This window comes from Dama dama, chromosome 12 (genome assembly GCF_033118175.1).
Source record: "Dama dama isolate Ldn47 chromosome 12, ASM3311817v1, whole genome shotgun sequence".
Classification (NCBI taxonomy): Eukaryota; Metazoa; Chordata; class Mammalia; order Artiodactyla; family Cervidae; genus Dama; species Dama dama.
In genome coordinates this window covers 44,697,943-44,711,393 of record NC_083692.1, presented here as the reverse complement: position 1 = coordinate 44,711,393, position 13,451 = coordinate 44,697,943, and the positions used below count along the sequence as shown (strand labels likewise).

At 37.2% G+C, this 13,451-nt stretch overlaps 1 protein-coding gene across 4 annotated transcripts in view; it reads left to right on the top strand.

Annotated features, from left to right (window-relative positions):
• The window catches only part of MYO5A (myosin VA), a 200,126-nt gene that overhangs the window by 155,368 nt on the left and 31,307 nt on the right, over window positions 1-13,451 (top strand). For all 4 annotated transcript variants that reach the window (XM_061157181.1, XM_061157180.1, XM_061157179.1 and 1 more), the window contains exons 26-29: window positions 2,648-2,791; window positions 3,023-3,076; window positions 6,666-6,893; window positions 11,346-11,446. In XM_061157181.1, the coding sequence (XP_061013164.1) occupies window positions 2,648-2,791; window positions 3,023-3,076; window positions 6,666-6,893; window positions 11,346-11,446 (527 nt within the window). The remainder of the gene's footprint in view (window positions 1-2,647; window positions 2,792-3,022; window positions 3,077-6,665; window positions 6,894-11,345; window positions 11,447-13,451) is intronic.

Sequence of the window (13,451 nt, the reverse complement as noted above, 5' to 3'; positions counted from 1 at the left end):
TACAGTGAATGAAATATTATATTCACCCAAAGGATGAAGGCCTCAGTTATAGAATGAAAAAAAGATTGAATAATTAAAATTTTCAGGGGCATATACATCATCAATGGACTTCCCCAGAGGTTCAGTGGTAAAGAATCCTCCTGCAATGCAGGAGCCACAGGAGACACAGGTTCAATCCCTGGGTCGGAAAGATCCCCTGGGAGGGAAGGAATGGCAAGCCACTCCATCATTCTTGCCTGGAGAATCCCCATGGACAGAAGAATCTGGTGGGGCAGACCATAGGGTCGCAAAGAGTGGGGCATGACTGAAGCAACTTTGCACATATATGTACATCATTAATAAGATGAACAAACATTTAAACACTTAAGATGGAATGTTTATGTTATAAATAAGCTAAAATATAAGTATTTGTGGGATGTATAGAAATAAGTATTTATATGAATGAAATTCTGTAGTGATTTCATGTTCAGGGAAGATGTTATCTCTATTCTACTAAGTCAGGACAGATCATGTACCCAAACTTTTTCTTACTCTGGGCATGATAAATGGACCGTAAGAAAAAGTCCAGGTCTAACTAGCTTGTAGATAAATGACCTGATAGCCTATAAGTACCCCACTTCTTGGTTTAGTTGATTCATCTTAGGTGTTTTTTTTTTTTAAGAACTAGAATGATGCTGAACTTGGCACTACTAGGAATTCACAAAAGATCAAAGATAGCTAATGAATATAAAAATTATTCAACCTCATTAAATGGCAAAGAAATATAAGTTAAAACAATAATGAAATACCACTATTGGTATGTCAATTGAGCCAATTTTTTTTAAATGATAACAGTCATTGTTGCTCCAGGCAAGGTGGTGGTTACTGATGGAAGTATAAACAGGACTAATAGACTTTAAAACATTAATGTTTAGATATTTATGTACTAGGACATTTATTTTAGTATATTCCAATACAAAAATTAAAAATAACTTCAGTGTTCATCTGTAACATGATGATGAAGCAAATGATGGTATACATTTTAATACAGCCATCAAAAATTATGCTTTGAAGTATCATATTATAAATTTGGAACACAATTATAATAAATGCTAAGTTTTTAAGATGGTACAAAATTATGATGAAATATTTTTCCTGTTCTTTAAATTTATAGAAAAAAGACTGGACAAAAATTGTGAGTTTTCTCTGGATATGAGGTTATACTTACAGTTCTCATTCTTGTACTTTTCTTATTTCCTAAATTTTCTATGGAAAGTTGTTTTGCTTTTATATCAAGAAAAAAATGTTGGTTTTTTTTTAAATTGACATTTGGAAATATAAGATTTGCTGATCAGTTAAGAGGGCTTCCCTTGTGGCCCAGCTGGTAAAGAATCCACCTGCAATGTGGGAGATCTGGGTTCAGTCCCTGGGTAGGGAGGATCCCCTAGAGAAGGGAAAGGTTAATAATTATACTTTGATCATTTAATTAAATAAATAAGTTGTTGTTACTGTTCTTTTTCTCTCTGACAAAAAGAGACTCTTTATCCTCTCCATTGAGTCTAATGATACAATTCTTTCTCTTCTTAACTCATTAAAAATTCAAACACAAAGTAAATGAGGTAAAACAATTATGACATTCTCAGAATTTCCATGATGATGGTTAATTACTTCCTTTTGCTTAGCTTGAATTAGTGTATCTTTATTTATCCTGGTAGTTCTTGCTGTGACTCTGTTTTGGAACTAGTTGACATACTTTTTAATGCTACTAGGTTACCTTTTAGTTTATTAAGGGCTATATATGTTTTGGTTTTTTTTTCTCTCTGTATGACCTCAATATATTTATACTAGCATTTCACCTTTTCAAAAATCATTTTTCCTAATTACAAAAGTAATACATGCTTATTGTACACAATTCAAATATAGAAATGTATGCAATTGAAAATGAAACTTTCCCACAGTACCTCCCGTTCTCTAAAATAACCTTGATGGCCTTCTAGATTTTTGTATGCCATAGGCTTGGTATATTTAAAAGTCATGTGTATTTTTTTTTTTTTTAAGAAAAAATAGATCACAATATAGATACTATCCTGAAACTTGTATATTTCACTTAATACTTTTATCTAGAACATATTTATCTACTTGTGTAGATCTACTTCATTCTTTTTAACAGCTGTAAATATTTCATAGTTTGATTATACCAGAATTTATTTAAGTAGCTCTCCTGTTGATCAGTATTTGGAGTCTTTTCAGGTTTTGTGATTACAAAAATACTACAGTGAACATCTTTTATATTGATATTTTTGTGTACTTGTGTAAGTATTTTCGTAGAATTATTTCTTAAACATAGATTGCTAGTTTAATGGATATACAGATTTAAATTTTAATGAATACAGCTCACTTTCCCTTCTAAAGGGCCTACGTATACTTCCACCAACATCATGTAAGACACTGTTAGTCTTTGTCAATATGATGGAGGAAAGTGGTACCTCAATGTTTAATTTGCATTTCTCCATTTATTAGCTGGTTGGATGTGCTATTCATATACTCTTTGGCCATTTATATTTCTCCTGTAAGTTTGCCTGTTTTTCTATCGGGCTGCTCATCATTTTCTCATCAGGTTTTACATCTTATGAGTCATCTTGACTATCTTATAATTTCTGGAGTTTAGGAGCCCAGTGAGAAGAAGGTGCCTCTGGACATGTCATTGTTCCTCAAGCTCCAGAAGCGGGTCACAGAGCTGGAGCAGGAGAAGCAGGTGATGCAGGATGAGCTGGACCGCAAGGAGGAGCAGGTGCTCCGCAGCAAGGCAAAGGTGAGCAGTGCTCTCCCACCCTAGGGCCATGGCAAACTGGGTTCTGTGGTCTCTTCTTTAATGGGAACTCAGGCCAGAAGTACTTTAATCAAGTAGGATTTCCTTCAAGTAGTGAGGGCTGAACTCTCCTTACTGTTTTCTGCAGAGCTAGGTAATATTCTAAGATTAAAAATTAACAATTAAAATATAACTACTTATTTATAAAGTTCTTAACTTTATGTTTTTCCCTAGGAAGAAGAAAGACCACAGATCAGAGGTGCAGAACTGGAATATGAGTCACTCAAGGTAATGGGAAGAGTCTGGTCCAGACTTTGAATATCTTGTTTTGGCAAGAAACCCATTCAGAGCCTCTTTCTCTCAGAGAACATCCTTAATGGTACCTGAAGCCCTAGCTTAAGCTCTTTTCAGGCATTATTTATAGCCTTGCATTGTTACCTTTTTAAAATTCTCTTTCATATAAGCTAGATTTCAGCCTAAGCAGTAGTTGCCTTTGGAGGCTGTAGAAAGTAGTAAAGGACGTGGACCCTGGTGTCAGACTGCCTGGGTTCAAATGCTAGATCCACCACTATATGGCTGTATGCAAATAATCCTTTCTGTGCCTCAGTTTTCCCATCTATACAGTGGGAATAATGATAATATTTATCTTATAGGACTTTCATGAGGATTATATGAAGTAATTTATGTAAACTGTGTGGAATAGTGCCCAGCACATAGTAAAGACACAACAAATGTTGGCTGCTGTCATTATCTTCATCATTTTAAAATACAGGCACTTTATACATCAGCCTTAATTTTTAACAACAATCCTGCAAGTAAGCATTTTAATTCCCATTTTATAGATGAAGAAATCAACACTAAGAAGTATAAGTAACTTCCTAAGATAACCCCACTGGAAACTGACAGGAGCGGACTTTGAATGTTGGTGTCTCTGACTCCAAATGCCATGCTCTAACCATCAAATCCCACTGAAACTATGTGTTTGTAGAGAAAGACAGATATTTGTTTACAGAGAAGAAACATATTCCAGCATATTTTAAAGAACAGTTGGAGGGAAGGGGATGGAGGTGGGGAAATCTATCTTCTTAGTGGTTCAAGGCAGAGTCTCACTAGATGGAAATAAGCTGACATTGTGTGTTCTAGAGCATGTGAACACAGGAAAAGTCACTGGTTAGGAACATTATTTCCTAAAATACAGAGTATCTTGGGTAACACAGAGATGAAGCCCAGAGGGGGAAAATGTCCCATTGCTTGATTCAGAGCTGGCTGTGCACCACCTGGCTCCTTCCTTTGCTTTCCAGAATCAAAATTTTGAGCCCCTAGAAGTCTGAGCTATCAGATTGTCAGCTGTCAAGTCACTCCCAGCTCTAAAAGTTTCTAGGTTATTAATTAATTTATTAGCCTTAAATTTATTATTCTCAGATGTTTTCTGATTATGCCAGTTTTTAAACTTTCTTTCTGATTTTTGAAAATTATGGTTTAAAATAGCTGGAAAATTGCAATAAGGTTCATAATTATAACCAAACAAAACTAAAAATTAGAAAAGCCACAAAATATTTAACAGTAGGTATTTACATATACTTGAGAACTCCTGAGGTCTCTCTAAGCAATCATGAATTTTTTTTTTGTTTTTAATAATATTATGCAAGTCTAGTCCTGTTAAGTTATTTCCTAATACTGTGATTTAGAATGTAATCTATGCACATTAAGAGGCCCCTCTTCTGTGTGGATTGCTACTTCCCACAGTCCAGAGCCGCTGACAGGCGCCTTCTCTCCAGACTGCATGGCACCTTGGTGTGGAGAGTGCCTGTCCTCTACCCGCCCAAACCCACAATGCCTTGTTCAGCTCCTTCCCCTGAAGACAGTAAGAGTGATTCTAAACACTTGACTGATAATACCTTGTATTTACCTTACAATTTGAAATGTTTTTCCTTTACCTTGTCTTGTTTAGTCACTGTCACACTTCTGAGATTAATTTTTTATTTCCTTTATAAGATCAATTAACTAAGGCCTTAGAACAGTTAAGAGATTTACTATCAGTTGGTAAAGTCTGATCTTGAATCCAGATCACCAAACAATAGGAAACATGCTAGTTTCACACCACAACTTGTTTGAAAACTAATTTTCACCCCCAAAATATGACATTTACTTTTTTAATTCATTGCAGGACCTTTATAATTAAATATTTTGCTCCCCCAGTGAAAGTACTGTTAGGGTAGTACATTTTTGTGTTTGTGGAAAAAGAAAAGGGTGGTAGCAAAAGGTCATCTCTATTATTCTCCTTTGTCTTTTATACTCTTTGCCTTAGAAAACCAAATCATGATATGGATTATGCAAGACAGGAATCAGATGGGATGGGATGGGACAGGTGAAAGGAACAGGGATAGGAATCTGATCTCCAGATCTTCTGCTTCTGCCTGCCTTTCACAAAAAAAATGGACAAAGAGAGAAATTCTCTGTAGTATGTTAAAAATGAAGCCCGGATCACAAAGTTCCGAGGTGTTAGCGCAGTGTTTCTCAAAATGGGGTCCCTGGGCCATCTGCGTCAACATCACCTGGAAACTTGATGAAAAAGCGAATCTGTGAGCCTCACATCAAATCTAAAGCCCTCCACCCTCTAGGTGATTCTGATGCATGTTAAAGTTTGGGAAAGATGGCATCAGAGCTTAGGTGTTGAAGTAGAGACATTCATATGTTTTCTGTTGCAGAAACAGAAATACGAATCTATTACTTTGGTGGGATACTGGGGATAGGAAGGAGCATTCATTTACACATAAGAATGAACTAATCCGTGAAAGAAAAAGTTATAAATTCTTAAACCAGAAAAAAAAAAAAAGGACTTTAGATAGTCTTAGTATGACATGTTGAAAGGTCTATTTTGGTGCTACAAACCTAAGATTGCTTCTCTGAAAGAAACAATAAAGTGTTTTATGTTCATATGGAAGGGTCTCACTTTCATTATCATAAAATCTTAGCACCATATTGCTAAATAAATCAGCATGGTACTTTTAATGCCTGTCTGCTTCACTGTTTCCCACCCAATATCCTATGACCTTTGTACTTTAGTGTCAGTAAACAGAGTTTAGCATCAGAACTCTATTCTGGGTTCTTGTTGCCATTGTTTGAGCAGAGCATGCCAAGGGCCATGCTAACTGGTGACATGAGGATGGCTGGTGGTATGTGACAGTGTGGAGGTGGGGAAGGATGTGTGTGTCCATCTGGATGTCTGAAGGAGAAGGTGGCCCATCCTATCCTTCCACTTCTCAAGGTTTCTGCCAGCACCTTCACAAGATTGTCACACAGGAAAGAAGTTTCAAAAATATACTGTTTGTTGTTATTGAAACACTATAGAGAATTTTATTAGCTTAAATGTCATATAATTTCTTAATTAGAAATTAGAAGCCTAAAATTTCAGTGGTTTGTTTCGTCCTCTTTACAAAGACAAGAGGATGCTACTCAACATTTCAGGGCTCTGCTCATCTGAACCATTCATTAGAAGTAACCTGACAGTTGGACCCTCATACTTTCACTTATATTTACACATAAAGAAAACCTGAGCTTCTTAGTACTTATCCAGGCTCATACGTAAGAACTCAGCATTCTCTTCAGGCCTGTGAACACACCCTGGGCAGACCTGGAACAAATTTGATTCTGAAACCTGGGTTGACGAAGCAAACTATCATTTACCTTGCTCAGTTCCACTTGATGTTGACTTTCTGAATTTGCAGAGCTGAGTTCCCAGGGGAGCCATTCCCTAGGGTGGCTCTGGTGATCTTTTCCAGCAGAATTCTTCTGCTCTCCTGGGGAAAGAAAGGTAAGTAATCCTATGTAAAGCTGAGGAAGACGGTGATGAGCCATTTTTTGTCTCGTCCTACAGCGTCAAGAACTAGAATCAGAAAACAAAAAACTGAAAAATGAGCTAAATGAGTTACGAAAGGCCCTCAGTGAGAAAAGTGCCCCTGAGGTGACTGCCCCAGGTGCGCCAGCCTACCGTGTCCTCATGGAGCAGCTGACCTCTGTGAGTGAGGAGCTTGATGTCCGCAAGGAGGAAGTCCTCATCCTGAGGTCTCAGCTGGTGAGCCAGAAGGAAGCCATCCAACCCAAGGTGAGCATGAGCAAGTGGTGGAGGTGGGTGTTGGGGACTGGCCTCTTCCTGTTCTTTCCCTCCAATTTATGTGGAGGAAACATAAGTATATTTAGTCTAATTGAGGATATCATCATTTGAAAAAAAAGAAACTCAACGTTGTTTAAAAACTGTTGCAAACACCAATTAGACTGAGCAAGAAGCAAGTGAAATCCCAACTGCTTCTCAAAGTTTCACCTCTCACTCATTAACAAAGGGCTTTTAAAATGAATATTTTTATAGTAGTCTGACCACAATAAATTTTGATCAGAAATACAATTCTGTTAAGTACAAAAATCCATAAATTACCTTGCTGTGGGAAGCCATTAAATACAATTTTAAATTATTTGTTGAAAATAGTCTGTTTAACTGGGAAGATAACATGTAAAGATTATACATGAGATCAACGAAGAGAAGCGACATGGAGATGATTTCTGCTCACCTCAGGGAATTCTGTTTAATGTGGGAGTGGGCCCAGATGGAAAGAGCCGTATTTAGTGATTCCACAGAAGGGACCTAGGATGGAGAATATAGATTGTTCTTTGAAGTCCTTCCCTGCCCTCAGGTAACTTCAGATTCAACACTGCTGTGTGTTGGTGAGAAGTGGACTTTTTGTCATTTAATACCAGAAAGAATTTGATTAATCATCATAAAACCCAGTCTGTGTTCCTCCTTGCCCATGTTCATGCAGTAAATTGTTACCAAGAATTAGGCAATCACAAGTATCCCAGCTGCATGACATGCCACGTGAAAAATGACTGTAAGTCAGACAGAGACCAGTATATGCCATACAATATCACTTACACGTGAAATCTAAAAACAGAAGCAGATTCATAGAACAAACTAGTGATTGCAGGGTAGGAGGCATGTAGGGTGTTGGGTAAAATAGGTGAAGGCAGTTAAGAGGTACAAACTTCCAGTTATAAATAAGTCATAGGGTTGTAATTTATAGCATAGGGAATATAGTCAATAATACTGTAATAACTCTGGTGACAGATTGTAATTAGACATTTTAATGATCATGATCATTTTGTAATGTATAAAAATATCTACTCACTTTGTTGCATAAATGAAACTAATATAATATTGTATCTCAATATAATTCAATTTTTAAAAGTCTATAGCATATAATGAATGGGATCCTGGAAGGTTCAAGAGCACTTCTGTTAGAAATGGTAGTTCTGCATGTGGTTAAGATACCAGACCTGGCACATGACATACTTGATAACAACAACTCACACAGGGGACTGAGCCTCTGAGAAATAAGCCTGCCTCTGTATGCTAGTTGGAGTAGAGTCCAAAATGAGGATCCCTTTGTCTGGTTTCCTATGACAAACTGATATTCTATAATAACCAGAAACTTTAGTAAAAGTTAATGGAAAGGAAAATGAACCAAGGAACATAAAAGCAGCTCCGCTCACAAGAGCATGTGGTTCTGGTATCGTTCTGGTATCACACACTCTCACCTACCTGCCTCACATATTCCATGTGATGACTTCTCTCCAGCCCCTGTTGGGATGGCCCTAACCAAGGTCCCTGCTGTCCAGGTTCTTAGCCCACACAGAGCATCAGCTTGTTCTCTCTTAGGAGAAATGCACAGGACACTGACTGAGACCTTTCAATCCCAGGGCTGTTTGTCCCACTCCGTTTCTAGTCAAGAGACATTTCACAACTCCTTTGCAGGCAGTGACACCCCATGAGCCAGGTGATGATAAAGCCCAGCCACAGCTAGTTTACCTGCTCTATCTCTGCAAGTATTCTGGGAGGCTTCACTTGGACTAATGAATGACCTCCTGTCAAGGCATTACTGAAACTCTCACAAAACTAAGATAAGAATTTCACCCCAGTACATGAGCAGGAGGCTTGTTTTCTCACATCCTCACAAATAACTGTACCATTAGAAAAATCAAAACAACTCAAAAAGAATTTCAACTGAGAATTAAGAGTTGCCATTCCATAAATATGTATGAATGTCCACCACATGCCAGTTCCATGGATACTAATTTACATACAGAGTTAGTTTTAGGAGAAACCATTCATGGTTGTTTTCACAGTTAGCTTTTTTCTCTTTTGGTGGGGACTCATTGATGGAATTTATTCATGGAACTAAGAGTTTGTTGTTTTTTCCATTTGTTTTTCGTGCTTGCTGACTTGTGATTTTTCAGGATGACAAGGTAATTCTAATTTTTTAATTGTCTAGCAAATACTTCTATTTAATCCTAATTTTTAGTTTGCAAATATCCCCCAATATATGCAGTTGATCCTTTCTGGCCACCAAATCTACTTTGGTATTTACAAATTAATTTCCTGTTTGACCTCTTCCTATTTGAGAAGTCAGTGGTAAAATTATGGATGTCATAGGTTCCTGTCCGGATCACAGAGAGGCCTCCATGACTTTTGAACTCAGAGTCAGCTCTGTGACCCTCAGTGGTAGTAATAGTGGGCCTCCACAACCAGGGAGGAAAACCCTTAACTCAGAAACACAAGCTCTCATTTCTACCAGCTGTGGGTTTGTTAGCCAAGGGTGAGGAGGAGCCTGAGGAGCTGAGCACCCCCTTCTTGGGAAGGGTGGGATTTTCGTACATGGCGCAACACTTTCAGAACTTCTGGTTCCTGTCTTGGCAGAAACTTATTGAGCAGTGAGTAAGGAACTTCCTAGAGCTGGTAGTCTGAGTCTAATTCCATACTTACCTGTTTCTTAGCTAAGGTAGACCAGAGGAGGGAAGGACTGGCTACTTTATACCATCTTTCCTTTGGACTGGCTCACTAGATCGACTTACCTAATTTACTAAAAGTTCAAAACCACATCATATGGATTCTCAGATGTCAGAGAATACATGTAGCATTATTTAATATAGAAACTGGTTCTTTGAGTTATTACTTAAAAGTAAAATTCTGAGTGTGGGGAATTCACTAGTGGGCAGTCTAGTGGTTAGGACTCCATGCTTCCACTTCAGGGGGGCACAGGGTCAATCCATGGTTGGGCAACGAAGATCCCACAAGTCATGCAGCACAGCCAATTAAAAAAAAAAAAAAAATCTGAGTATGGCTTTTTAAGAATAGAAAGATTTTCTGCCTTAATAAAAGAGAAAAAAAGAAATTTTCTATCAAATGTGTAGTAAAATATTTATAAAACATAGCTTAAATGCTTTTTAAATGCTATATGTAGTGTTTATATGAAAGATTTTTAAAATTCAGTAGAATATAAATTTTTTATAGCTTTTATCATATTTTAAGTATGAATTTGTAAACTCACAAAAGGACAGCATTAGCATATAAGTGGGATTTTTTTTTTAAATACATAGTGGAATTCAAAAGCAAGTATTTATGGGCCTCTTGGCATTAAAGTTATCTTGGTCGCTAAGATCACAATATTTGAAGTGTATTCTATTATCTCCACTGTACTGTGAGACCTGGATTTAGAGCAAACATTGACTAAAGGATTAGGCATACACTATTTAGACAAATAGAGTGGGCCCATGGATTCTAAAGGGTGTTAGGCTTTAGAGACTATTAGAACAGTTGTTTTTATTGTCTGTTTTTGCCCTGGTTTAGGAGGGATAGAGAGCAGCTGAGTAGAAGCAAAATTTTGAAATTATATTGGTTGTCAAACAGATTAGACAAAAAAAGGAAGTAAAAATGTTAGCAGATAAGTCCTTTCTATACAAAATCATTAGTTATTCTGACCTGCCAGATGTTTATTTCAAAAGCTTATATACTATTCCTATACTGTAACAGAGTAAATAACATTGAATAACAGGACATGGTAGATAAATCCAAGGAGCTATATCCTTCCCATTTATATATATCTAAAGATGTGAGAGAAAACTTTAGTTTTGCTGAAACATATAATCTAAACACCCCTTTTTTTCTACTGAATTTTTAACGGAAAAATGAGTTTTGTGTCAAACTTTTCATATTTCTTAGGGCATTTGTTTTGTTATAATCAGTCCAGAAGTAGAAGAAAGAACAGCTTTGTACATTCCATTGACTACTTTCTTGGTGTTCTTGCCTGGTTATTGTTTTAGAGCTATATATAGTGGATGGATAGAAGATAGTTAGATAGAAATAAATATATTTAAAAGTGCATATACAGCATTAGAATAGTAACCAGGCAAGAACACTGATATTTATGTATGTATTTCACACAGCATAAAACACACATGGCCCATCAATGATTTTGTTTACTCTGGACTCGCACCATCTTTGTAGTAGAGTGTTAGGGATTCTCAAGAGGGGGACTGGAGGTGCCTCGTTCTCTTAACTGCCTGTGTGCCACTCTCTGTAGTCACCCTGGGGCTCGGGCAGATGCTCTGGTGGGGCAGGTGTGCTGTGGAACACATAAACCCCCTATTGTGTTAGAAAGAAAAATGTTACAAGTGGTCCAAAGCTTTTGTGTTAACACTTAATGTGGAAATGTCTTTTCCCCTTTAGAACACAATGACAGATTCCACAATACTTTTAGAAGATGTACAAAAAATGAAAGATAAAGGCGAAATAGCACAAGCATATATTGGTTTGAAAGAAACCAACAGGTAAGTTGATCTTTCTTTATTCATTTTGGTTTAATCATGTTGATCTTTAGTCTTCAAGCTAGCCTCTTGTACAGTGAGTACGAGTGTTTATGCATTGTTTTGTTAGACATCAGCTGACCTTCAAAACAGATCCAAAGTTTCCAATATATTCCCAGTTAAAATCTCATTTATAAGACAGTAGCATTACTGGTAAGAAATTGAAAGGAAAATGTTCTTTATATCAAGGGAGTATATTTCTGTGTTTTTAGAGCCTTAGCATTGAGAAAGAAAATCCATTACTTACTCTATAGCTTGGACTATCTTGGGTAGTCACTTCCATTTGTTATTCAGGATGGTTATTTGTAAGAAGTTTGTAGGGGCAGCTGCAGCTTTCAATAATTGAAATTTAATGTAAATTGAAATGTAAAGAGAAGTGATGAAGTAGCTGAATCACATCCATGTTGGCCATATAATTCTCGAAGGGTACCATGACTTCCCAGGATGGGACCTTGATATTTGAGACCAAGTTTTTGTCACGTTTCCTAAGGTGTTCTAAGAAAATCCTAACTCTGGTTTTTATCTCATTTACTCTAAACATGAATGAAGTTGTGGATGGCACTTAGCTCAGTCTTAAGAGCCTTGGGTGGGCTGAGAGTGCAGATTTGCACAGTCACTAAATGACTGAACTTTCCCCAAAGCTTTCCCTGTAGATAAGATTATCACTGCTCATTTCTGAAATTCCTCGGCTTTTCTGCCACTCCTGCTTCCCAAAAAACCTTCATGCTATTAAACTCTGAACTTAAAAGACTACGTACTTAAAAGAACTTGGCCAGTGATGATAACAGAGATTATCAGTGTACATCTAGATCTCCTGATGCATAATATCAGAATTGGTATACAGAAATACTTCACAGACTAAAGAATACTGCCATACAAGATATAAGGTATTTACTACCTTCTTTTATGGACAGAGTAGAGAATGCTTATAAAAGTATTTGGTTAAACTTAAATTTTAATTTATGAATGTAAGTTGTAAGCATACCTTATAGCTGAGAATGTGTTAGTGTAAGAAGAGCTATATTAACTTGTTCATCCATCCACTCAGCTATTCAGTCACCAGATATATATTGTATGCCTGTTTCATCCCAAACCATGTGCCAAATACTGGGCAATAGAGCATTAAGCAAGGATTAAGCATTAAGCATTAAGCAAGGTAAATGCAGTGCTTCCCCTCACAGAGTTTATAGAGTGTTGGGGAGATACCCAAGAGAATTTGGACTTCCCTCCAGTGACAGTGGAAGCTGTTGAAAGATTTTTAGTAGGAGAATGGTATGTTGAGATTGGAAAGCTAGCCCTGGCTTTTATGTTAGAGCATAGCCTGTAGTGGAACAAGATTAAAACCAGAAAGACCAGTTAAGAGGTTACTCCCATAGCTGAATGACTGATTATAGTGACTTTGGCTTAGTTGGTAGCCATTGGGATTGAAAGAAGTGAGACACTTAGAAAGATACTTAAGAAGATGAGGTGAGCAGCCTTGCAGTTTACTGGACGTGTGGTCAGGGGTGGGGGATCATGAAGGGCAACTCCACAGCATCTGTGGTGGATACGTGGTTGGATATAGTGATGCCATTTCACGACCCTGGGTCTGGGATTTGGGGAACTACAGGAAATTATCAGTAGATTTACAAATATTTAAGAAAGTAGGAAGACATCCAAGAAGAGAACTTCATTTGGCGATTGAAAATGTAGATTGGAACAGGAGAGACCTGTGGGCTGAGATGTAAATATTAAAGTCATCGGCATGTAATAATACAATCGAGACCGTGCAAATAGACCAACTCTCCAGGGAGAGATGGTAAATGGAAAGTGGAAGAGCAATCTATGAAATTTGTTTTATGTAAACATGATGTCAACAACAAAAGTCTAGGGAGAGGAGTAGGATCCTGGGCTCTGTAGTCAGATAGTACCTGCCAGGTATCTAACTTCTAAACCTTGGTGTCTTCTTCTGCAATATGGCAAATGATAT